The sequence below is a fragment of the Mus musculus genome, chromosome 10 (genome assembly GCF_000001635.26).
Source record: "Mus musculus strain C57BL/6J chromosome 10, GRCm38.p6 C57BL/6J".
Lineage (NCBI taxonomy): Eukaryota > Metazoa > Chordata > Mammalia > Rodentia > Muridae > Mus > Mus musculus.
Window position 1 is genome coordinate 59,725,107 of NC_000076.6, and position 25,357 is coordinate 59,750,463.

Sequence of the window (25,357 nt, forward strand, 5' to 3'; positions counted from 1 at the left end):
GATAAAAGCTGACTGAGCGCCTCTGCCACTTCTAGTCTTTGTTGCTGTGTCGATGTCTGCATGTGGAGGCCAGAGGCCAGCCTCGGTCTTGGCCATGTTCTCTAGGCACCATCTACCATCTGGCTGTGGATTTTTTGTTGTTATTGTTGTGGGGTTTTGTTGTTCTTGTTTTGTTTTTGAGACGGGGTATCCCTGGCCCAAAGTTTGTCAAAGCTGCCCAGTGATCTATCTGCCTGTCCTGATTTATTTTGTTGGGTTTTAGTTATTGTTTTGAGACAGGGTTTCACTGTGTAATCCTGGCTGTCCTGGAACTTACTATGCAGACCAGGCTGGCTTCTATCGCCCAAGTGCTACTATGAAAGGCACGCACCAGTCTGCGAGGCTTACAAATCAACATGGACTCTGGGAGCTGATAAGATCCTTGTGTTTGTAAAGTACCATGGAGCCCTCCATGACTCCCTCGCGCCCATTTAGAATTTGTTTGTACTTCGTTAGGTAGCATTTTAGAAATGCCGTTTTAAAATGTTTCAAGGAGCCGGCAAGATGGCTTAGCTGTTAAAGGCCCTTGCCACCAAGCCTAACAGCCCAAGTTCAATATCTGGGATATACCTGGGGATAGAAGAGAACTGACTTCTGTCAGTTTTCCTCTGGCCTCCACACATATGCCATGGCATCTGTGCATGTACACACACACACACACACACACACACACACATGCATACTCACACACACACACTTAAGCATGTAATAAAAATGTAAAAAGAATGTTTCAAATATGTCTTGCTTCCTTAGAACCTAAACTATTGGTCATCTTTCAGATGACTCTCATGGCCGGCCAGCATGGATTTAATCAGGTCATTTTTAGAAAGTGCCTTAGTCACTCTGTTGGATGTTGAATTTGTTCTCGGCTGAGGCCGTGAAGAGCCCCCAGTTTTTGTGGCTCTCACTGTCAGACATCTTTTCTCAGCAGCGACCTGAAGGTCTGCCATGCTCAGCTGTTTCAGCTGGAGCGGACAGTGATTTGTTCAAGCCTCTTTCTTGTGGAAGCCAGGTGGAAGGGCCAGTGTCTACTTCCAGAATGGTCTCTAGGTGTCACAGAGGAAGACTAACAGCAGCATGTGCTAAAAGGACTTTGCAGAACTCCTCTGTGTTCCTCGGAATGAGGGACACGATGAGACACGCACCCCAAATTAAAAGATTAGGAAAGCAGAGTTCGCCTCTGGGATGCGGGCTGTGAAGTTGAGTGTGTGTTGAGCAGTAATACGAACAAATATGGATGTGTCTGTCTTATGATGGAAAAAAAAGTCTATTTAGAGTTAGTCAGCAGGACCCAATGGGAAGGGTATTCAGGAGGGACGCAGGCCTCCTTTCCTTCAGAGCTCATCGGGTGACACAAGAGCTTCTGCACAGCTGTGTCAGGCATCCTTGACATCTGTAGGGAGCACGGGTGTGCTGTCTTCCGTGCTCCTTGGGGGAGCTTGATGATTTTCAGTGCCCAGGCTTATTTCTCTTGAGGGCGCCCTTCAGACAGTATGTGAGCTGCTTCCGTGTCCAGGCTGCCAGGAAGGTGGGTGTCATGCACTCTGGTTTGCTCTATGGATGTCAGCACAGCGTTCTCAGCCTTTGAAACCTTGTTTTGGTGATTGAGAAGGGCAGGGACTTCACTCTTGGTACCATCTTGATGAGGTCCCAATACTAAACAAAACGTTAAAGCAGTGGTTCTTAGCCCAGAGGGTTCTCTAATGACCTATTAACAGGGGTAGCATATCAGATAGTCTGCACATCAGATATTTACATTATGATGCATAGCAGTAGCACAATCACAGTTCTGAAGTAGCAATGAAAATAACTTTATGATGGGGGGGAGGTGTCACCACACACAAGTAACTGTATTAAAGGGTAGCAGCATTGGGAAGGTTGAGAACCACTGCATTGAAGGAATTTCTTTCTTTAGTATTTATATTTTAACTGTGACATGAAAAGAATCTGGTAGGGAGGGAGCTTTCCCAGGGCTAGCAGTGAGAAAGGGTTAAATCAAACTTCAATGGCTTTAATGGAAGCACCTCTCAGCATTAAGGCATGAAATAGCAAGAACTTCCAGCTACAATGTGGCACCGTCTAGCTTCAAGCTCTGGACCCCACTGCTTTCTCCCATGGATTTTCAGGCGCGAGTCACACTTGAGCAACTTTCTCCCTTTAAATTTCCTGTTTCTCACCAGGAGCCGGGCGTGCAGGGGGAGAGCTGTCCCTTCTGATTCTGTGTGCTCTCATTGTTACTTCTGTGCTGTTCGCACCTCAGTGGGACATTCAGGAGCTTCCCCTGATCCAAGTGCCTGACCAACAGATTCTCCTGCCATGAGTTCTTGTGGCTTTTCCTGGCATTCCCCCAAAATGGCTTTCTAGTACATTTTGCTGATATGATACCTCGGTAAAATTCCCAAGTTTCCATAGTTTTGTCCTCTCCATAAGATCTGGGAATCATCCCTGGTTGGGCTGGCCCCTTTGGATGCTCTCCATTAGGCCTGGAATCCATGGCTGCTTGAGCTGCCATCTCTTTACATCTGGTTAACCCTCCTGTTAGAATTAACTGTATTTTAGATCAGGATTTCTCTGTTTAACTTAGCACGTAGTTTCTGTCTTCAAATTTAACTTTGATTCCTTTGAGTTATAAGTAGTTAAGTAGTAGCTCTGTTCTCATAAGTTGTTCTGAGGCCAATTAACTGCAAAACAGTATGGTGTCTGATAGTATTTCATCAGCGTTTGGTGATGTAGCTGCCACCACCACCATCATGATCATTATCGTCACCACCGGCAGCATCTAAAAGTGACGTTTCTATCATTTGTCCACAGGATGTTTCGTCTTAACACCCTTTCTGCGTTGGCAGAACTAGCTGTGGGCTCTCGCTGGTACCATGGGGCATCACAGCCCACACAGACCAAACGAAGATTGATGCTGGTGGCGTTCCTGGGAGCATCTGCAGTGACTGCAAGTACCGGTCTCCTGTGGAAGAAGTGAGTGTTATTTCAGGCTTGCTTTTACATCAGAATTTCTTTGCTGAATTGTTTGGTATTGATGATGTTGGTCTATGGAATAAGGTTTATCAGCTAGTCGTGTCCCCCTGCCAGAGCAGTGGAGACCAAACAGCTCCTCAAGCGCTGCCTGCTGCCCCTGCTGCATTTTTCATCGAAATGAAACATTGCTTTAGAAAAGGGATGTTTTCTGAAACTTCAAACTTAGGAACTAAGTTGCCACAGGAAACTAATCCTTGTACTCTTATATCACCTGGTCATTTTCTTCCTCATTGTGGAACCTTCCCTGGAGAGAACAGAAAATGTGGCAAGCCACAGGCTTCAGTTCCTCTGCCTCTGCCATACTATGTGTCTTCTGTCTCATCCACCCTGTCTTCCAGTTACTGTCCTGATACCTGGCTTCCCAAAACAGTACATTTTAAAAATTAGTCCTACTGAATAAGTATGTGATAAAGTGTGCCCATGTAAAACAAATAGTCCCATGATTATTAGCAAATGCATATAGTTTTGTAACCACCCCCCAAATCAAGAAATAGAACATTTCTACCAACCGATAGTGCCCTCCACACTAGGTAACGTCACCCACAATTCCAAGCCACTGGTGAGTTGATTTCTGTCACTATCGATTTATATTTCTGAAATATGACGTAAGTGAGGACATGAAAAATTATTTCTTGGAGGCAGGTTGGTGGCATAGCCTCGAATCACAGTCCTAGGGATTACAGAGGCAGGAGCATTGACAGTTTGAAGGCAGCCTGACTTTAAAACAACTTATGGCAAAGTAACAATGTATGCTTGGCTGCATCTGCCTTCCTTAACTTAGCCTGATATATCCATCTGCATCAGAAGTCAGAGTTCTTTTGCAGTCAAGTGGTGCTCTTTCATATGGGCGGCACCATTTATCCAGCTACGGTTTCCTTGCTTCTACCTGTTTGTTCTCATTGATAGAAGCCACCTTGAAATTCATATGCCCTTCTCTTTGGCTAAATACCTAGGAATATATTTGCCAGGAAAATGTAACCTTGATTCCAGACTGCCAAACCAGGGCAGTGAGATGGCTCAGAGGGTAAAGGCTTCTGTCACCAGACAAGGTGAGCTGAGTTTGACCCCTGGGATCCACATGGTGGGAGAGAGCAACTCCCAGAGTTCTTCTCTGACCTCCACACTCACGGTGGTGGGCGCCTCACCACACATAAATAAGGGTGATAAAATAAAATTAGTACTTGAAACAATATAAAAGCCAAACCGTTTCCCAGTGGGTTCTCGGCAGTGCACCAGCGCAGTCTGGCTGGGCAGGGATCCTGTTCCCACTTGCTCATGATATCTGGTCAGAACACTTGGCTTCCTGCTTCCCGAACAGCTGACGATGCTAAGCCTCTTCCCAGAATTGGTGGCCATTTCTTTGGCCTTCTTTGTGAATTGTCTATTCAAATTGCCACTAAAAATGAAATTCCTTTTAAAAAGATCTCTACTTATGCGTACGTGTGTGTATATTTGTGTGTGGGTATGTGCACATGTGTGAAGGAATCTGGCAGAGGCAGAAGAAGGCATTGGGTCCCCTGGAACTGGAGTTACAGGTGCTTGTGAGCCTCAGACATGAGTGCTGGGAACTGAATATTATTGATAACTTTCAACTATTTAAAAATGTGGAAAGCATCCCCCTCTCGGAAGGCTGACACAAGCCAAGTGGTGGTGGTGCACACCTTAAATCCCAGCACTCCGGAGACAGAGGCAGGCGGACCTCTGTGAATTTGAGGCCAGCCTTCTCTACACAGGGAGTTCCAGGACAGCCAGGACTAGAGAGACCGACCCTGTCTCAAAACAAAAAACAACAACAAAAGGAAACTGGCAGCCATTGTGTTTAGTTGTATACTTGCTGGTAATCCACCAGTCTGACAGATGGCTCTAAGCCTGAGACCACACAGATGGCCCTGGTTACACTCAGTAGACAAACCAAAAAGATTTGAATGTAGGAAAGAAACTTCTAATGGGGGATTGACAGCAGTGTGAGGGGTGTAAGAACGGACATGGGAGTAGCATACTATCTACAGTGTGTGAAATTGTCAGAGGGGTGTGTGTGTGTGTCTTTCTGTCTGTCTGTCTGTCTGTCTTTGTCAGAGGTCAGTGGCTAGAGTTGTTCTTTCCTCACACTGTGGGCTTGAACTGAAGGGTATTAATAAACTGGTGACATCGGAGTTGGTGCCATGTTGTCCTCCTGAGAAATTCTGAGAGACATTTTTGCATCTTCCCAAGAGGTTTCCATCCTGAGTTCTCCGTTCCTTTTGTTGCCCCACATTTCTTTCTCGTTTTGCTTCCTTCCCTACTTAAATTTACCTTTCTTTGTAACCGAAGCCCTTCGTGCAGTGCCCACATTGTGGATTCCATGGCTGGTGCCTTATGTATTTACTTGAGCATGACTTTGCTTAAAAAGACAAAAACAAGGTTGGACTGGCACACAGGATTCACAGTGACCTACAATGAGAACCCTGGTGTTCTAAATCAAGAGAAGCCACATCCTACAAGATAGTTAAGCCTAATAATGTTTCAAAATGTGCTTCTGGAAACTAATTGAAACAGATCACATCTGATCTGCCTGTGGGTCTCCTCTTGAGGCAGAGTCCCTGTCTCAGAAACCTAACTCAGAGGCTGTCTCCACCTGACAACTGCTGGCAAAGGAAAAATTTGTTTCTCCAAGGGAGTTTCATTGGTTATATGAGCCACTCTTAAGGGCAAGTCCTTTGCCCAAGCTTTTGCTTATACGTTATGATTTCCAATTTTGTGTTTTTATGGTATATGTGTGTGTTTGTGTGTCTGTCTGTGTTTCTCTGCTTTTTCTTTGTTGTTTGTTTTGTTTTTTTCTATTTGCCCGTTTGTTTTCTAAAGCAAGAGAAAAGGAAGGTGTAGAGTTGGAAGGTGGGAGACAGGGAGGACCTGGGAGGAAATGGGGAGGACCTGGGAGGAGATGAGGGAGGGAAACCTAGATCAGAACAGTTTACTTTGATCTGGGTGTGGTGCTGCACACCTTTAATCCCAACACTTGGGAGACAAAGGTAGGTGGATCTCTGTGAATTGGAGACCTGCCGTATATCTACATAGTGAGTCCTAAGATAGCCAGGGCTATGTAGACAGACCTTGTCTCAGAAAACCAAACCAAACAAAGAAATATAATAGTGTTTGAAAGATATTATTTTCAATAAACAAGAATCTGAGAAAAAGGCTCTTCCATTATTCTAGTACACTAGTAGCAGTGTACTCTATTCTCCCTTGTTCTCCCCCTCCCTTCCCCCTCTTGCCCCTCCCTCTCTGGGAGCACAGCTGAGGACTTTTGTTGATGCTCCTTCATCAGTCACACACATTCTGTGTTTTCTTTGTAAAAGGTACTGGCCAACCTAAAAGAATAAGGATACGTTGATAGGGGAAGCATCTTTGGGGTGTTTTGATTTGTTTTGATTTGGGTTCTTGAGACGGGATCTCACTGTGTAGCCCTGGCTGGCCTGGGCTTGCTGTATAGATCAGGCTGCTCTGATATGTGCTGTGAGCGCTGAGATCGCAGGTGTAAGCACCACACCCAGCACATTTGATTGTTTAGGGTTTATTAGTGGGTGTAGGGAGTCAGTCAGTGGGTAAAGTGCTTGTCATACAATCGTGAAGAGCTCACACAAAACACAAACCCAAAAGTGGAAGGAAGGGCATCTGCCATCTTCCAGGGAAGTGAGAAACAGACCCGAGAATCCCCGGAACCTCATGGACCAGCTAGCCGGAGTATGTTCATAGCCACAAACAACCAAGAAACCCTGTTCAAGCAGGTGAAAGATGAAGACAACATCTGGGCTTGTCCTCTGACCAGCACACACTAGCATGGCACATGCATGCGTGCACTTCTGCATTTTTTACACACATATCACACACACATATATACATGTACACACACACACATACATAATAACACACACAAAGGGAGAAATTTTATTACTTGGTTTTTACTTGTTTTTATTTTATTTCTATTTTTATTACTGTAAACAATATATAGCATTTCTCATTTTAACCATTTAAAGACATTTTATTCATATTAAATATATTCTTGTTGTGAATTAGGGCTCTGGAACTTCCTCCTCTCGTAAGAGTGAGGTGATGTGCTTATTAAAAAGAATGAAATGCTTTACTCATTGGAAAGTAAGCATGAGATGGTGTCCCAGAGCTGGGGAAGATGGCACAGAGGCTGAGAGCAGATTCAGACCCTGGTTCAGTTCTCAGTAACCACTGTTAGTGACTACTAACAGTCTGAAACTCCAGTCCCGGGGCATCCAGTGCCTTCTTTTGACCTCTGCTGACACTGAACACACACACACACAAATACACACAGACACACACGCACATGATATACAGACATTCATTCAGGAAAACACTCGTACACATAAAAGTAAATAAGTCTCAAAAACAAAGCTGACCTTCCCATGAAATGGGAATGAGCATGAAGTGATGACCCGACTAAAGAGCAGCTTCCTCTGCCCTCCTCTGCCGCCTTCAGACCGTTACAACCTGACACCCCGTAACTAACCACACTGCATCCCTCACGTGCTCTGTGCTTTAACCGAGCTTGATAACTCATGGCAACGCACTTGTATAGTGTTCGCCCTTTGTGCCTAACTTACTTTACTTAGCAGGCCGTTGCTTTTGCTTCATGCATGTGAGTAACACAGGGGGTGCCGAGTGGTTTTGGCTGTTTTAGGAGGTTCTTCATGGGATTCGTGACACATGTGATTAGTGCTCCTCTGAGCTGGGTGTGGGTACTTCTTAAAGTCATGGAGTTTCATGCTTAACTTAGGCTTCTCTTCTGCACCACCAGGGCTCACGCAGAATCTCCACCATGCGTTAACAGCAAGAAGCCTGACACAGAAGATAAAGAGAGAAACAAAGACAGCGGGGAAGTGTCCAGCCGTGAAGGAAGGGCTGCAGATGCTGCGGCAGAGCCTTATCCTGAGGACAAGAAGAAGAAGCGCTCTGGATTCAGAGACAGAAAAGTACGGAACAGAGTTTTGCTAGTGAATCAAAACTGTGTCCTAGAGGGGCGTCACGCTGCCCATCTCCTAGTCCTGTTTTAGACAGGTCACAGTCCCTCCTGGGCTCCTCACCTCTTTATTATTGATGTAAGCCAAAGGTACCTCAGAGTGTGAAGTGTTGTGTGACAGACTTTTCCTGGGGAGTCACAACACACACACACACACACACACACACACACACAGAGCCCACAGCAGACTAAAGTACAGATCCCACCAAAGGCTAACTTGGTGACCTAGTGTGTTTTATTGGGATGATTAATAGAGCCATGGGTGAGTAGTTTTTTACAGGAGTAGAAATGACTCAAAAACCACCCAGCACAGGCACAGCTCTCCAAAGCTGGGAGCCTGGAGCACACTGCACTGCCTGCAGGCAGCTCAATAGTTGGAGAATTTCCCTTCCGGGTACCTCCGATGTTCTAAACCTCTGCCAGGTAGCCTACCTGGTTTTTGTTTCCCGTAGGCTCCTTGGCTGGTCTCTGCTTCTTTGCGGCTTCAGTGGCTGGTCTGACAGCAACTCTTGACAGTCTGCACTATTTACCCTCGGGAGGGAGGGGCCTGGTGAATCTGGGCAGTTTCTGGGCCTTCCTGGAGCTATATTGAGCTGCTTACCTTCTGTCTTCAGGAGCTTCCCTACCAGGTGGAATGTTTTCATCTCAACTACTATTCAAGGTGGAGTCAAAGGGAGGAACAGGGTCGAGGGTTATCAGGGTAAACACATTCTTCTTTAGGGTGAACATATTCTTTGTTCTTTCAGTCCAAATAGTAAGCTGATTCTTGCTTTCTGGGTCTTCCTTTTTGTTTTGGTTTGGTTTGGTTTGGTTTAGTCTTTCAAGACAGGGTTTCTTTATGTAGTCCTGACTGTCCTGGAAATTGCTCTGTAGACCAGGCTGGTCTTGAACTCACAGAGGTATGCCTGCCTCAGCCTCCAGAGTGCTGGGATCAAAGGTGTGCCTAACCACACTTGGCTATGGGTCTTCTTAATGCTTAACATTATCATAGATGGGGCTGGAAAGATGGCTCAGTGGTTAAGAGCAGTTGACTGCTCTTCCAGAGGTCCCATATTCAATTCCCAGCAACCACATGGTGGCTCACAATTATCTGTAATGGGGTCTGATGCCCTCTTCTGGTGTGTCTGAAGATGGCTACAGTATAGTCACATATATAAATTTTTAAAAAGAAATTTTTTTAAACTCATTATCATAGATATACTGAATTTGTGATATTTCTGGTTTGCTATGTCAAAGCAAACCACTAAAGCAGAAAATAACGGGACAATAATATTTGTGGAGGAACATACAATTCCCAGAAAGGAAATAGTTGTGGACAGCCTAAACTATGACCACAGCCTCAGGGCACTGCCACTTTACCTCAGAAAAGTTTAAGTTTGGCTATAATAACGCTCGTGATGTCAGACACTGGACTCTGTGTTTCAGCAACACTCAGAAGGGTTGTTTCTTAGATAACTTGAAACAGTCAAAATCAAATCAACATTTATTAAGCTGCTTCCATTTATAGCCCCGCCTTCTCTGTAGCAGATGACAAGGACTCCTGCATCGCAGTGACACTAAAGCTACCAGTGTGATTTATGAATTTGTAACTCCTGATGCTATAAAACCTAACTGAGCTCTGTCAGGAATAGTTCTTATTCTTCCCTACCTAGGCTCACAGGAAGAGCTGTCTCCCCTCCCTCTCTTCAGGGACGCTCATTGTGCGTGTCACTCCCCAAGAGTCTGTCTCATTCTTTCTCACGTCTCTGTTCTGTTGGGTCTTTGTTTTTTCTTTTAAGTAACATAAATATGGTAAGAATTCTTCTGTCTATAATTTAATAATCATAGCCACAATTTATTAATGCCAAGTTTTTTAGTATTTTAGTTTTTTAAAATCAGAAAATATACAGTCTATAAAAGCAAAAATTACAAAGTATATACAAATATATCTAATAAGTAAAACCAAAAATTTTACTGAATACTTCTTTATGAAGAAAAGACTAGGCCTGGCTCCATGAGTCAAGGCCCTTGCTACCAAGCCCGTGACCTGAGTTTGATCTCTGGAACCTCAACCCAAATGTTGGAAGAGAGAATCAACTTCCTCTAGTCATTCTCAGATCTCCATATGCATGCACATACAAGCGCGCGTGCATATGCACACACACACACACAGAGAGGGAGAGAAAGGGAGGGAGGGAGGGAGAGAGAGAGAGAGAGAGAACATGGAGAAAGACTGTGTGATAAACTACATTTTTTCAAGTTGTAAACTTTTAGGAACCTTCTCTCTTCTCCTGAGTTCAGGAGTTTGCATCATTTTGCAAGAGACCACCTCTCCCAAGAGCTCTCTCGTGTCTCCCGGGTGTGCTGGGACGCAGCCGTATGTCCTTCCCGAGCAGCCGTATGTCCTTCCCGAGCAGCCGTGTTTTACTATGAGGAAGTTCTTTCTTACTTGGCCACAATATCATGTTTAGCTTTTATCCACACCCTTGCTTCTGCTTTTCACATGTGATGTCCAGATTTTGTTTAAACTGCTTTTCTACATAACAAAATATATATGCAGGGTGCCACAAATGGATTGGATTTTTTAATCTGTGTTTTATTTTTCCTTATTTTAAATGATCCTCTTTCCTCCACTTCCTGAATGCTGAGAGTATATGTATTCCATGGCCCAATACAGCATAGATCTTTATAATAATTGCTTCCTTTCATTTTGGGGAAAGTTTAGAAAACTCAGCAGCGTACTTGTTTAGACTTTGCATTTTCAAACTGGCAGTGCAAGCCATTAATTTTGATCTTAGGACATTGCCTCCCCAGGGACAGTGTAACTCATCATTATCTGTCACTGTAATGGGTCCTGATAGCTGTCTAGTTACTCAGTCTTCTGCGTTAACCTCTGTGAAGGTGAGGATGGTGGAAGTTTTGCCTTGGACCAGATGTCCCAGCCTGGCCTTCCCCTCAAGGAAGCCTTGGGGAAACCCTGCTTATGCCACAAGGCAGGCAGAAGTCAACAGGCTCAGAGGCATCTGGGTCATGTGCAGCTGGACGAAGTTCCCCTGCCCCCAAGGGAGGAACGGTTTTCACCCCACCCAGGACAGAGGCCTCTTATTGACATCCCGTCACTGGCCGCTTTCTTCTCAGGCTAGGCCAGAAGCTGATCTGCTTCCCTTGCTGTGGTCTGCTGTCTGCTTGTCAGCCATTATACACAGCTGGGTGGTTACTTGGCAGTGCCCGGCCTAGAGGGACTACCTAATGACCAGGCACTTTCAGCTTGTTAGATGGGCGAGTTCCGTATGCTGCTGCTGGAATGGAGGCGTTTGTAAATGGGAGTTCAGGAGTTTGCACGATTTTTGAAAGAGACCACCTCTCCCAAGAGCTCTCTTGTCTCTCCCGGGTGTGGTGTTCAGGCCAGTAAGAACATAGGGATTTAGCGGTTCCTGGCCTTTTGATCCTGCAGCAGCAGCAGTAGCAGCAGCAGCAGCAGCAGCAGCAGCAGCAGCAGCAGCAGCAGCAGCAGCAGCAGCAGCAGCAGCAGCAGGATAGAGGCGCCTTTCCTCCCCTTGGCCGCCTTTCACAGTAGTGGGCAGGAGAGTGAGCTCTTCTGCTTCTCTCATCTGGATCTAGCATTCATCACGAGACGTGATTATTTCATCTTGCTGTTTTAATGTTAGCCCTCCCCACGTCCCACGTGGATGCTAAGGACTGAACTTAGGACCAAGCGAGAACTCTGTAATCAAACTATTTCCCTCCAACCTAATGATACATGTGATGCAGAGGAGACAGGCTCCAGGCCGTTTAACCGTTCAAGTTTCCTGTGGTTGGATTCTATTGACACTTTAAGTGCTGTTCAGCTCCTTCAGTCCCTGTATCATTTGAGTATTGGTTTGACTCTGAAGTTTGATAAGACGTGGGTGTGGTCCCAATAGCCACACTAGTTGTGGTACTATTTCCTGTTCTCCTCCTCTTCTTCCTCCTTTTCCTCTTCCTTCTCTTTTGTTTTACATTTATTTATATTTATGTGTATTTAAATTTATTTCTTTGTGTATGAGTGTCTGCCTGCATGTATGTATGTGCACCACATGTGTGCAGTGCCTGTGGAGGCCACAAGAGAGTACCAGGTCCCTGGAACTTGAGTTACAGTTGTAAGCTAGCATGTAGTGGGTAGGAATGGAAGCTGGGCTCTCTGAAAGAGCAGGAAGTGCTCTTAACCACAGAGCCATCTCTCCAGCCATTATTTTTCCTTTTAGCTATGTGTCTTAGTCAGGGTTTCTATTCCTGCACAAACATCATGACCAAGAAGCAAGTTGGGGAGGAAAGGGTTTATTCGGCTTACACTTCCATGCTGCTGTTCATCACCAAAGGAAGTCAGGACTGGAACTCAAGCAGGTCAGGGAGCAGGAGCTGATGCAGAGGCCATGGAGGGATGTTCTTTACTGGCTTGCCTCACCTGGCTTGCTCAGCCTGCTCTCTTATAAAACCCAAGACTACCAGCCCAGAGATGGTCCCACCCACACGGGGCCTTTCCCCCTTGATCACTAATTGAGGAAATGCCTTACAGTTGGATCTCATGGAGGCATTTCCTCAACTGAACCTTCTTTATCTGTGATAACTCCAGCTGTGTCAAGTTGACACAAAACTAGCCAGTACACTATGGATAGTCAAAATCTAGATCTTTCCATCCATTGGGATTGCAAAATGATGATGATGTAATTTCTTTTCCACCCCCATCCTTCCTTTTCCTTTTTTGACCAGGTGTCTAGCCTGGGCTACCTTTAGCTCCCTGTGAAGCTGAGGGTAACCTTGAGTTTCTGATCCTTGTGCCTCCACTTCCAGGTGCTGAGATTAGAGGCAGGTTTCACCATACCTGGACTCTTTCATTTGTTATTTTGAGTATTTTATAGAGAAACCATCCCTCATCTGTTTAGTTATAAGTCCTTTCTGGCTGCCTGTTAGTGTAGTTCACATAGGAAAAATAGCCCCTGAGTTTGAACCAGTTATACGCAGCAGTTTTATGGAAGGTGTTTCTTAACATAAAGATGCTTAAGAAAAGTTGATAAATGACAATGAATTATTACAGTTTTCTTAGTAAATCTTTGAACATCCCCATGTCCCTCAGAGAAGCCTATCACTGCCTCCAAACATTGCTCTCTTGGATTCTGTGTCCTGAATTCCTTCTGCAATGACTTGGTGAAATCACCAAGTGACGAGAAGGAAGAGGCAGTCAGCGTGGAGCAGTCGGCAGACTGCAGTGCTAAGCTAGAAAAGGCAGCATGTATGTACTGAGCTACCATCATGTTTATACTAAATTCTGCCAATGTGCGGCTCTACTACATCTGTTACTTTTCTGGACCTATTGTTTCAGAATAAAAGTCTGTGACCACCCAGAGCCATTAGTTCATGTTAACAAGACAGCAGCCGAGTGGTAAGGAAGGCACTCAGGGAGGCAGATCTCGGCGTTCAAAGCTGACCAGGGATATAGCATAGGACCCTGCCTCAAAAAAAAAACAAGCAAGATTACTGTAACGGAATGTATATACTCAGATTGGGGTCTGTACCATGATTGACTGACCCTGCAACCATCTGGAAAGCTGGTCTTCAACCTTGAAACCCCTGACTTTGACCGTATTCTCCTACCTTGATGGTGATTTTAGTTCACAAAAGCCGCTTGCCCTAAACATTCCAAACCTCACTCTCCTCCTCTTCTCTTCTTTTACCCCTGTCTTTAGAGCTAGCACAACAAATATAAACGAGCCATAGAAAGCTAACTTCTTCCCTAGCCAGTGTTGGCAGTGAAGGCGCAGGCTAAAGTTGCGCACCTTTGCTCTGAGACCCTCCAGGCCTCCAGGCTGCGCAGGGATTGTGCAGCTCTTTCTCTCTTTACTCATGCTCAGTCTTTTAGTCTGCAGTGAAATCTCAGATTTGAGATCGTTTTAAAAATGTATTTCATGTATATGAGTGTGTGCCTGAATGTATGTCTGTGCACCATGTTCACAGAAGAGGGCATCAGATCCCCCAGACCTGGAGTTATAGAGAGTGGAAGCCACGTTGTGGATGCTGGGAATTGAACCCTAGTTGTCTGGAAGAGCAGCCAGTGCTCTTAACCTCAGAGCCATCTCTTCAGCTCCCTAAAATCTCAGATTTTAATGCATATTATCACCGAATTCCTGTCATGTGGAGTCATAAATTGGCAGTTTGTTCTCAGTTGCTAAAACCACATTTGGTTGTAGAACTCAGGCCATTGTTACCTAGCTGCTGCCAGTGACCTCAAAGACACTGTTCGGGGTTGACATCTACAGTAATTGCTGTGTTAATTGGACAGATTTAACATTATTGATAACTTAAATATTACCTGCTTTATAGACACAGAACTAATGAGTTTTTAGATTTTATTGCATTGACACATTTTTACAAGATACTATTTAGTACTGGCTGCCCCAGCTTATAAAACTCAGGTATGGAGGACTGGGATATAACTCACTGGGTGGGAACTTTCCTGTATTCATGTGGCCCTGGGAATGCTTCCCTGGAGCTTTTTAAAGTACTAGGTATGGCAGTGTTCACTGTAATGCCTGCATTTGGGAATTGAAGGCAAAAGAATCCAAAGTTCAAGGTCTTTGTCATCTACTGAGAGAGTTTGAAGCCAGCTGCCATACTTGAGGCCCTGCTCAAAATAATAATGAGGAAGAGGAAGAGGAAGAAGAGGAAGAGGAGGAGAAAGAAGAAGAAAAAAGAAGACGAATTTGTCAAATACCATTCAATACTAAAGACCTTTTCCCCAAAAGCACTGTAATTGGTATAGTGCTTTGTATGCTCTGTAGGAGAGCAAGCTGTCACCGTGATATGACAGACCTTTGAGTGAGATGTCACTATTTGTGTTGTCACTTGTACAAACACTTGTGCTCTGACCTCTGTTTCTTTCTAGAGAGGCTGCATGTAAAGGCTTGCTGGGGATTTGCCTAAAAGAATCACCGAAGTATTTCAGACCTGCCAGTAACTAAGCCTCCGTCATAGATCATTTTATTTTTCCGTGGTATTTCAACGATCTTGCCTTACAAGGACTGCTAACCATCCAAACCTGTGAAATTTCTCTTATTATTCAGGCAATTCCACAGAAAGTAAATCCCTTTTAAAAACTTGGTATTTAAGAGCCTGTAGGCTACTGTATGCAGCAGGTCCCTGTGACTGTGGCTTCTGAATTCTTTTAATGGTGTTTTTAAGTTTTTCTAGCTTTTAGTAACTAGGAAATGATTTTTTAAAGAATTCTAACAAAGTTCTGTGAACCTTACTTCAACTAGGGTGTGAATGATATCTTGCAAGAAAGAAATTTTAAAATTTTTGGAATTGAGCGTATTTAATATTAAAAACTCCAACTAGAGAGAGATAATGAACTTATTTCAGAAATAAGACAAACACTATAAGAGAACGGCGAGCCTTGAGCACAGCTCAGCATAGCAACACCTTCCAACTTTCTCGTTTCAGGTGATGGAGTATGAGAATCGAATCCGAGCCTACTCCACACCAGACAAAATTTTCCGATATTTTGCCACCTTGAAAGTAATCAACGAACCTGGTGAAACCGAAGTGTTCATGACTCCGCAGGACTTTGTGCGCTCCATAACGCCCAATGAGAAGCAGCCAGAACGTAAGTTGCTAGCGTGGGAAGCTGGTTTGGGATAACTGTCATGGCTTCAACTGCTCCCTTCTCGGGACCTAGTAATGTTCTTGGGTCCAGGCAGTAGTTAAAATCACCATTTGACTGTTGAATGCTTGGAGTCGGGCTCAGCTTCTACAATCCAGTGTATATGTCTCATTTAGGGGAACTAGCCAAGATAAACAGCGTGTGGAAATATCTTAGTTTTACTGCTGTGAAGAGACACCATGACTAAGGAAACTCTTATAAGGACATGTAATTGGAGCTGGCTTAGAGGTTTAGTCTATTATCAAGGTGGGAACATGACAGTGTCCAGGAAGGTATGGTGCAGGAGGAGCTGAGGGTTCTACATCTTCATCTGAAGGCCACTAGAAGACTCTTTTGCACTGGGTGGAGCTTCAAAGCCCACGCCCATGGTGACACACCTCCAATAAGGCCACACTTACTCAAACAAGGCCACACCTCCAAATAGTACCACTCACTGGGCCAAGTGTATTCAGACCACCACAGGAAACACACAGCATCCTGGTAAAGGATTGAGGGTGCCTTCGGGAAATACTGTAAGGATGAAGGCTGAGGAGGGTGCTCCTCACCTCAGATGCTCTCTTGGAACAACTACTAATGAGAGGACAAGACTCAGTGTTTCTGTGATCTGCAGTCTCATCAACGAACAAGCCAGGGAGTGCTTACTATGCAGTGAGTCTGCTAGGTTTTGGTGACAGCATTGTGGTGGTTTGGCCTACCACAGTCTTTCAGCTCAGCAGCAGCCAGCCGTAGGACAGCAGCCCTGACAGTGTGACTGATTGCCTGGGAGGGAAGGGAGGAGGTGGCCAGCTCGGACCTGGCTCTCAAGTGTTTGTTTTGTGCATTCCGACTTACTCAGCAGTTTTCCCTTCTTCTGGCTCCAGCATTTAAGTAGAACAGAAACTGCAGGAGGACATGACCAAGCATGTAATTTCTGTAGAGATGCTTTGGGGAAGTCACTGAAGGACTGATGGCTGCAGTCTTTAACAGCAGCTGAACCCCAGAGAAGAGAGAATCTGATTTCTCTTATCCTCAGTAGCATAAAAATACCCAACCTTAACAGTTACCTGGCCATACTAACAAAAAAGGAAGTATAATTCATTAACAGGAGCAAAAGAGCCTGACAGTAATCACCCCTGGGTATGCTCAGGTAGGACACCTGCGGCAGACAGTGCGAGGACCATTGGGGTTCACAAGAGAGCAGTCCAGACATATCTATATAACCGAAGCACTGGTAGCTGGTTGCTAGTAGACCTGTCCTTCGGGGTAGTGAAAGGATATGCTTTATAGTGGTGCAAAAGGCCACGGGGCAGCAACTAAAAGCCCCACAAAGAAGTAAAAAGCATTAAAAACCAAGCCAATGTATAAACCAGTAATGGCTGAAGACCCTGAATCTACCATCTATACTACCATATGCTCCAGAATTTGCAATGTTTGGACGTCAGTATGACGCTGTGAGTGGATAACCCCCTGTTTGACCTATGACACTGTGAGTGGATAACCCCCTGTTTGACCCCAGTGCACAGAAAATAGGATAACATCATCAGTGGGCTGTGTGTATAGGATGTGTAGGAAACACAAATGTATTTGATACAGAGTTGCACCTTCCTCTCCACTCTGTTGAGCGGCCAGTTCTGCTACACAAACTGGCTTCAAGGATGGGCTAAGAAATGAGCCCAGGGCTATAAGGAGTGGAGAGCTGAGTGCACGCCCTCACCTGGGCTCCGTGACCCTCTGTCTCACCTCCATTCTCCCACACAGATCCCGTACCTCTTAGCAAGCCTGCATCATTTACCTGTGGAAGAATGCAGGTCTTATTCTGCAGAATCTCTCTCCTCCGTCTTTCAGTGGTTGTATCTCTATGGCGTTTATTGTGCTTCTCGGTCTTCTGCATTTCATCTATGTGAAGACTACACAGACAGTTCTAGAAAAGGACACTACCAAATAACTACGAGTGTTGAAATCAGACGGATGGATTTTATTGTGCTGCAAATGGTCCTTTATTTCCCAATAGGTTCTTCTATATTCATAGTTGCTTTTTGCTTCCAAAGAGTTTTATAATAAGATATACCAAGCTTGTCATTAATGGCATTGAACTTTAGATGTAGATCCTTTTAAAATATCTCTATTTATTTATTTATTTATTTATTTATTTATTTATTTATTTATTTAAAGGTGCATTGAGGGAGTTGGTCCTCACTTCCCATCGTGCGGGTCGTGGGGATCAGGCTCCTGTGGGCAGGCTCAGTGACCAGCACCTTTAGCCACTGAGCTCTCCAAGCCTGAGATCCTTTGAAGCTTGCTTTGGCAGCTAGTTTGGTGACAGGGAAGGGAAGAAATCCAGGCAAGGTTGTATGCAGAAGAAAGACGCTCACAGATATTTTCTCGTATTTTTATGATAGCAAAACATTTTTATGCCTGTAAGGCAATTACCATTCAAATAAAACTCTCATCTCTATCAGGGCTGTTAAAGACTATAATTTGCTTCCAGTGTGACAATGAAAATGAACCATCACTTTTAGGACAGGCCACGGAGGACTGTTTCCTCACTTAAGGGATATTATGTTTATTCCTTTGAAAACAATTCTATTTGCCGGTTGCCTTCATACGCTCCGGCATTTAACTCTGTAGCTGTTTGCTGTTTGCTTATTTGTTTTTACGATGGTGGGAATTGAACGCAAGGCTTTCTGCACGCAGCACATACACTCTACCACTGAGCCCCGCCCCCCCTTAATTACCGAAAGATGTCCTACATAAACTGAATAGTCACTGGGAGTGCAGTACACCGAGCACCCTTCTCATTTTCATGGGAAGCTGGAATAACGAACGAGTGCTTTTCTTATGAGAATCAGAAGGAAGAGAGAATTCTGTACAGTGAAATGAGATCTAACTGGAAACTGGCTTCGCTTTCATTTGCTCATTAGCAAGAATTCATTAGCAGGGATGTCGATTCAGCAAAATTAAACCTGCTGCCCCTGTGTGAGGTGAAGGATAAAGGCAGCTGATTTCTGTTTCAAGCCAGTTGGTGGCAAAGCATGCTTTTGATCCCAGCACTTGGGAGGCAGAGGATCTCTGTGAGTTCAAGGCCAGCTTGAACTACAAAGCAAGTTTCAGGACAGCCAGAGTTACGCAGAAAAACTCTGTCTCAAATCTACCTGCTCCCCCAATTCCCCCTTACCCCCCATACACACACCATACACACACACGTAGGGGGAGGAGAGCTTCAGGGCAGCCACAGGTACATAGTGAAACTCTGGCTCAAAAATAAACAACAAAGACTGACCTCACCCACTTACCCATAAGGAAGCAGGCCCTGAGAAGGGAGTTGCCAGGGTCATGTGGCTCAGGTGTGTCAAAGCCGCTGCCCGGGTCACCCAGCTCTGGCCTAAGGAGAAAGATCTTTGTCACCCAGGGGGTGGAAACTGGCTTCACTTTCATTTGCTCATTAGCAAGAATTCATTAGCAGGGATGTCGATTCAGCAAAATTAAACCTGCTGCTCCTGTGTGAGGCAATGGATAAAGGTAGTCGATTTTGTTCTTAGATTTCTGTCTCCAGCCAGCCGTTCCGATTTCAACTTTGTTTCGTCATGACTTCACACATACTATATCCCAAGATACCCAGAGGATCTAAATCTGTGAGAGTCTTCATTTTAGAACTGTTTAAAATAATCTTGGAGCACAGGCTCTCCAAGGCCCCCAAATTAAACCATTTGAAATGAGCTAATGAGTTTCGGTGAAAAGGTGACTAAGAATCCTTGTGTACTAAATATCAAAAATGTATAGAGAAAGGAGCCGTAGGGAAGTGTGAAGCACATTAAAAGGAAAATCACATAGTGTGCTCCCTGGACACATGCCGGCCCTCCGCTATGATGCCGATGCATCACCACCATCCCTGGATATAAGGACGCTGACTCCACTATAGTAAAACCCATCTTCACCAGCCGTGGTAGCTCACGCCTTCAACCCCAGCACTCAGGAGGCAGAGGCCTGTGGATGTCTGAGTTCCTGACAGCCAGGGCTACACAGAGAAACCCTGTCTCCAAAAAAACAAAACCAAAAGTTTGTTAACAGCCATTGTATGATGCAAGTAACCAGAAGTGTGGAATGTGGTTAACAGTTCCAGGGAACAAAAGAGTTTGGGGCAGAACACTGTGGCATGGGCAGTCTCTGCGTCCTTTCTACAGCATCAGCCTGGGTGACTTTCTATCTAAGGGTAATTTGCCTATAAAGAATGCTTTCAGGGCTGCAGAGATGGCTCAGCGGTTAAGAGCGCTGACTGCTCTTCCAGAGGTCCTGAGTTCAATTCCCAGCAACCACATGGTGGCTCACAACCATCTGTAATGGGATCCATTGCCCTCTTCTGGTGTGTCTGAAGATAGCTACAGTGTTCTCACATTCATAAAATTTAAAAAAAAAAAAGGACACTTTCAGTCAGTGACACATGATTGAGTCTGTAGTACTGTTATCCTCTGTATACCTCCTGTGTTCTGCTTCTATTGATTTGTTGGTTTGTTTACAGAGTTTCAGTCTGTCTGCTTTTGCTTTTGACCCCCTGCAATACTGTTTCCTATAGAGCAGACCAGCTGCAGCCAACTCCCTGATTCTTTATGGCCCACAAACACAAAACAATTTGTCCATTTTTAATGGGGAGGAAGAACACAAGAATATTTAGAACATGTAAAAATTACATGCAATTCAGATTTCATTGTTCATAAGAAGTTGCATGGGCACAGCACACTCATCCCTGGGTGGCAGATTCAGAGCTGGAAGAACAGAGTGACGAAGTTGTAACAGACCGTAAGCGTACGGTCTATACAACTTGAAGTGTTCATTTTATGTGCTTTCAAAAGGGGGATGTGCTAGCCCTTGGTGTTGGGCATTGTGTGGGAGTTAAACATGGGCTGACATCTAGTGCAGGGGTTTAGAAATCAAAGCACTTTCAAAACAGTTCTTCTTCTTCTTCTTCTTCTTCTTCTTCTTCTTCTTCTTCTTCTTCTTCTTCTTCTTCTTCTTCTTCTTTTTTTGAAGACATTTAGAGCTATGACTTGCTGTTGTATAGGGGATAGCCTTTTATTTTTTTTAATATTCCATGGGATAGGGTCTCACTCTGTAGCCCAGGTTGGACTTGGAGCAAAGTTTGTTTTTGCTTTAAAGAACAAATAGTAAATATTTAAGGCTTAGCTGACTCAACAGCAATGTAATAAATACTACTCTTCTCCCTGGGGAATCTAAGGAAAAAAAAGACACAGTGAGTTGGCTGGACGTGGCCTGAAGGCTGTCGCTCGCCAAACTGCCATTTCTGTGAACTCATTGGGACATAACTAGTGTATCTGCGGTCCTGTGCTCAGTGTTCGCCCACGGTGGCTCTTCCTTACTACTGCTGTGGTTATCTTCACCTGCTGACGTGAAGGACCTCGAAGCCTTTGGGGAACGTGGTTTAAGGAGAGAAGCGATAAAAGTTGCAGTCCATTTGAAAGGCCTGTTTGAGTAAGAGACAGCTGATGAGTCGTAATGACCCAAAAGTATGGCGTTTAAAGGATGACACCAAGGGACATGCCAGACTGGATGGGGAAGCCCACAGGCCTCCAGCCCACATAAAGGACCAGTGACAACTGAGGAAAGCTGGAGCAGGACAGGTGGCCATCCCCCAGAAGAGTACACCAATTGTCCAGTGCCAAAAGGTCATCCCTAAAAACATACGTACAAGTAACATGTGAACTAAATGGATTATATTTAAGAATGTGTGAGTGTGTGTGTGCGCGCGCACGCACATGATAACAATGAGAACTGAGGCCGTGAATTTGAAGGAAAATGGGGAAGGGCATATGAGAGGATTTGGAGGGAGGGAAAGGAGGGAGAAATGTGGCAAATAAATTATAATCTCAAAAAATTTTTAAAATTTTTTTAAAGTATTGAGTTTAGGTATCTGGTAGCCATTGTAGCCTAGATTTATTCAGCATTGTCATTTTTCCCTTTGTGTGTGTTTATGAGTGTGTGTGTACACATTTGAGCAGATTTGTGTGTACATGTAGAGACCAAAAGTCAGCTTGCTTAGCTCCATCCACCTAGTTTAATGAGATAGGGTCTCGCATTAACCCGGAGCTTGAAGAGCTCAGCTGGCTGTCCCCACCTCCCCAGCTCTGGATTACAAACCCACGCAACCAGACCTACCATTAGCATTATAAATCTCATGAATTTTACATACCAGTTCAAAGTATCAGACCTCCACCCAAGGTTAATATGCATGAGATATTGCTGAAATCTGAAACTCTGATTATAAAAAGATTAGTGCCTAGTAAAGGCCAAGAAGTACATGATCAAAGGACATAAAAGCTCCTACAAGATAAAGTAGATTACCATTCACACACTGAAGGACGGAGGAGCTGTAACACTTAAGATCGTGGTAAAACCTTTAGTGTTCCAGATGTTTTATAAAAACTTAGGATATTGAAATTTTATATTCTACACTGACAGCATCCTGTGTGAACGCAGAAAATTGGCTTTGTCTCATTATAAAAGACTTTGATGTTTGTCACAGTTTACATGTTCTGAATTTACTAAGTGGCTCCTTGTGATAATCCACTTTACCAGCCCAGCCTTTCAACCATGTGCCATGTGTAAACTGCTGAGCTTGTGTGTAAATATGCTCCCTGTTGCTCTCAAGGTTGCCTGTCCCTGCAGAAGCGGTGTGGTCATCAACCGGGCCACTCTGTGATCATGTGCACTGGTTGGTGACTTTCATACTAGGCTGCTTTGGTCTCCTAGTCAGTCATCTAAGCAGATGAGGGAGGAGGAGAGACTGAGGGGAGCGGGAGGCTTGGGAAGAGGCACAGGCCCGCATGTGGGCCTGCTGCTCGTGGGCCTGCTGCTCGTGGGCCTCCTCGGAGCTTGCCCTTCGCTTGGGCTTAGAGCTGCCATTCTCCTCCCCCTCATACATATTTTCCTGGCTGCTCTGTGGATTACTTAAATGTTCTTACTGTATTTTATTTTAACTGATTTTTTATTTCTTGGCTATATTTCTTGTATTTAGTAATTGTCATAGGGATTATACATACTTCTCACAGTGTTATGTGCGAATTTAGTTTTACCACTTCAGGTGGAACACATACCTTACCACAGTAAGCCCTTCGGGCTTTATGCTATGATATGTAACCACTTAAATTATCTAGTATTTATTCCAATAAAGATACCAGAGGTGTAAACTGAGGTAAAACCCTGCTAGCTCAGTGAGGTAGCTTTATTTTCTTAACTATGTATAGAATATCTCTTTACATTCTACAACTAAGCTACTAGCTCTTTAGACATCTCTATCTGTATCATTCTATCTAGCTGGTCTGCCTTTCTCTTGAGCTCCTCCAAGCCCAAGAGTGCTCCTTTGCTCTCTTTCTTAGAATCCTGTTTTACCTGTGTCCTGCCAGCTGCTTCTCTATGGTTCCCGCAAACCCAAAAAGAAAATCCTTCTCTTTCCCAGAACTCCTTCTATAAAGGCTCTTCCAAGGAGAGAGAGGAAGTGAGAGAGAAATCAAAGGTCCAATTGCTTATAAAAGTCTCTAGCTCCGTCCCGCACCCTTAGCAAGCTGTCACCATCCTGGGAGAAGGGGCTCTGAGCCAAGTCAGGAGGGGCAGAGAAACATCTCACCTTTAGGTGGGGTAGCTCGAGGCCACCCAGGTAACTTTGCCTCTGGTCATAGAGCAAAGCCACAAGACCTCTGTCAAGCAGCTTGCCTTAAAATAGGCAGGAGTAGCATTCTTATTGAAGGAGGCTTTTAGAAGCTCACCCAAACTGCATCTCTTCAGGATACACCTAACTGCATCTGACAAATGCAATATCTATTTAAGATTTTATATTTTGCTAACAGTTAGGTTGTCTATGTACAATAACTAAATATCCTGTAACCATGATATGGCCTGTCTCTCTCCATATTGGAAACTCCATCTAAACTGTTTCTGTAAAGAATTTACAGCAATACTGTCTCTCTCACACAGAGATACTGATTGATGGATAGACCATTTCTGCCGCTCTTGTTCTCCAGTTCCTGGTTCCTCGACACTGTCACTTCCTGTCTGCAGAATTAGCATGACTTCTAAAGTAGGCCTCCTGCACAGGAAGTCACTGTTTTCCTTCATCTTAGAATCCTTTATTTTGTCCTTATTCTTTAAGGGCATTTTCACTAAAAAAGGAACACAGAGTTAGAGGTCTTTACTCTCAGCACTTTACTCTCAGCACTTGAACTGGCTGCCTCAAAGTTTTTCCTTTGTCAGTTTTTAGGAGCTAGATGTTTTTGCCTTTTAAAAATAATTTGTGTGTGTGTGTGTGTGTGTGTGTGTGTGTGTGTGTGTGTAGTTCTCAGTAGTTCTTTCTTGCTCTCTATTGTTTATAGGTTGGTCGGTTGGTTGGTTTTTGACCTAAGGTATCCTGTGGTCCAGGCTGGTCTTGAAGCAGATGGAGTGGCTGGGGAGGCCCATGAGCTCTGGGCCTGGAATCAGTGTCTGTTACAGATATGCACCACTGTGCCTGAGTTCAGTTCTTTTATTGTAGAACTTTGTTCTGTCTTTCTTTTAAAAAAGAAATGTATTTATATTAGTACATCATAGATGTCTTCAGACACACCAGAAGAGGGCATCTGATCCCATTACAGATGGTTGTAAGCCACCATGTGGTTGCTGGGAATTAAACTCAGGACCTTTGGAAGATCAGTCAGTGCTCTTAGCCGCTGAGCCATCTCTACAGCCCTTGTTCTGTCTTTCTTAATAATGTCATTTTGAATACGGTGATCGTTCAAATTAGAATTGGTTTCAGATTTTCCTTTCTGATTATGTATGCTTTTGTTTGTTGGTTTGTTTCCCAGAGGACGATATAGGCAGCCCTCCCCCTAAGGTCTCAGTGACAAGATGAGACCCAATTCTGCCAGATTCACTGGCAGTTATTGGCTTCCTTGGAGCGCAAGTTGGGAGTTACTTACAGAGGTGTGGGGGTTCCTCCCATCCCAACGGGCTGTCCAGTAGGGTAGCTTTTTTCTAGTAAGGATGAGGGCTTTCCCACAGTGGCATAAATGGATCCCCACTTTCCAGGCTCCTCTGGACGATACGATCCTGTGTCTCCAGGATGCCATGTGTAATTAAGCCAAAGTTGCAAGTAACAGGGGTATGGAAAGCTAGAGACTCAGGTAAAGATCTCTGGGTCCTCCCTACTACTCTGTGAGGGGACACCTCCAGTCAGCAAGTCCATCTGGGATAGTCCCATTTCTAGGAGTACAGCAAAGTTCCCAAGACGGCAGTTGTTTGGCTCAGAGGACAGTCACTCACAACAGTACCTGAATTATTAGGAGCAGAGATGCAGAACGCAGCTCCTGATGCTGGCACCATTCATGAACTATGGTGAGCCCAGCGTGGAGACTGGCATGTGCGCCTTTCACACTGGCACCTTGCTGTTCTGATACAGACGAAACGAGTTGGTGTCTGTCTGCCAGCATTTGTACTTTAAGTCTGAAAATGGAGCAAAGTAATCATTCCTGTGTGACTTTGGATGAATATTGTAGCCAAGCCATCGAGTACATTAAACTGAGTAATTTAAAATAAAACTGAGAGCTGTTGTGTATTTCTGGAGA

At 44.5% G+C, this 25,357-nt stretch overlaps 1 protein-coding gene across 4 annotated transcripts in view; it reads left to right on the plus strand.

The window, feature by feature from the left end:
* Nucleotides 1-25,357, plus strand: part of Micu1 (mitochondrial calcium uptake 1) — a 161,572-nt gene that overhangs the window by 22,544 nt on the left and 113,671 nt on the right. For all 4 annotated transcript variants that reach the window (NM_001291442.1, NM_001291443.1, NM_001359267.1 and 1 more), the window contains exons 2-4: nt 2,851-3,012; nt 7,877-8,051; nt 15,554-15,716. In NM_001291442.1, the coding sequence (NP_001278371.1) occupies nt 2,852-3,012; nt 7,877-8,051; nt 15,554-15,716 (499 nt within the window). In that variant the 5' untranslated portion in view covers nt 2,851. The remainder of the gene's footprint in view (nt 1-2,850; nt 3,013-7,876; nt 8,052-15,553; nt 15,717-25,357) is intronic.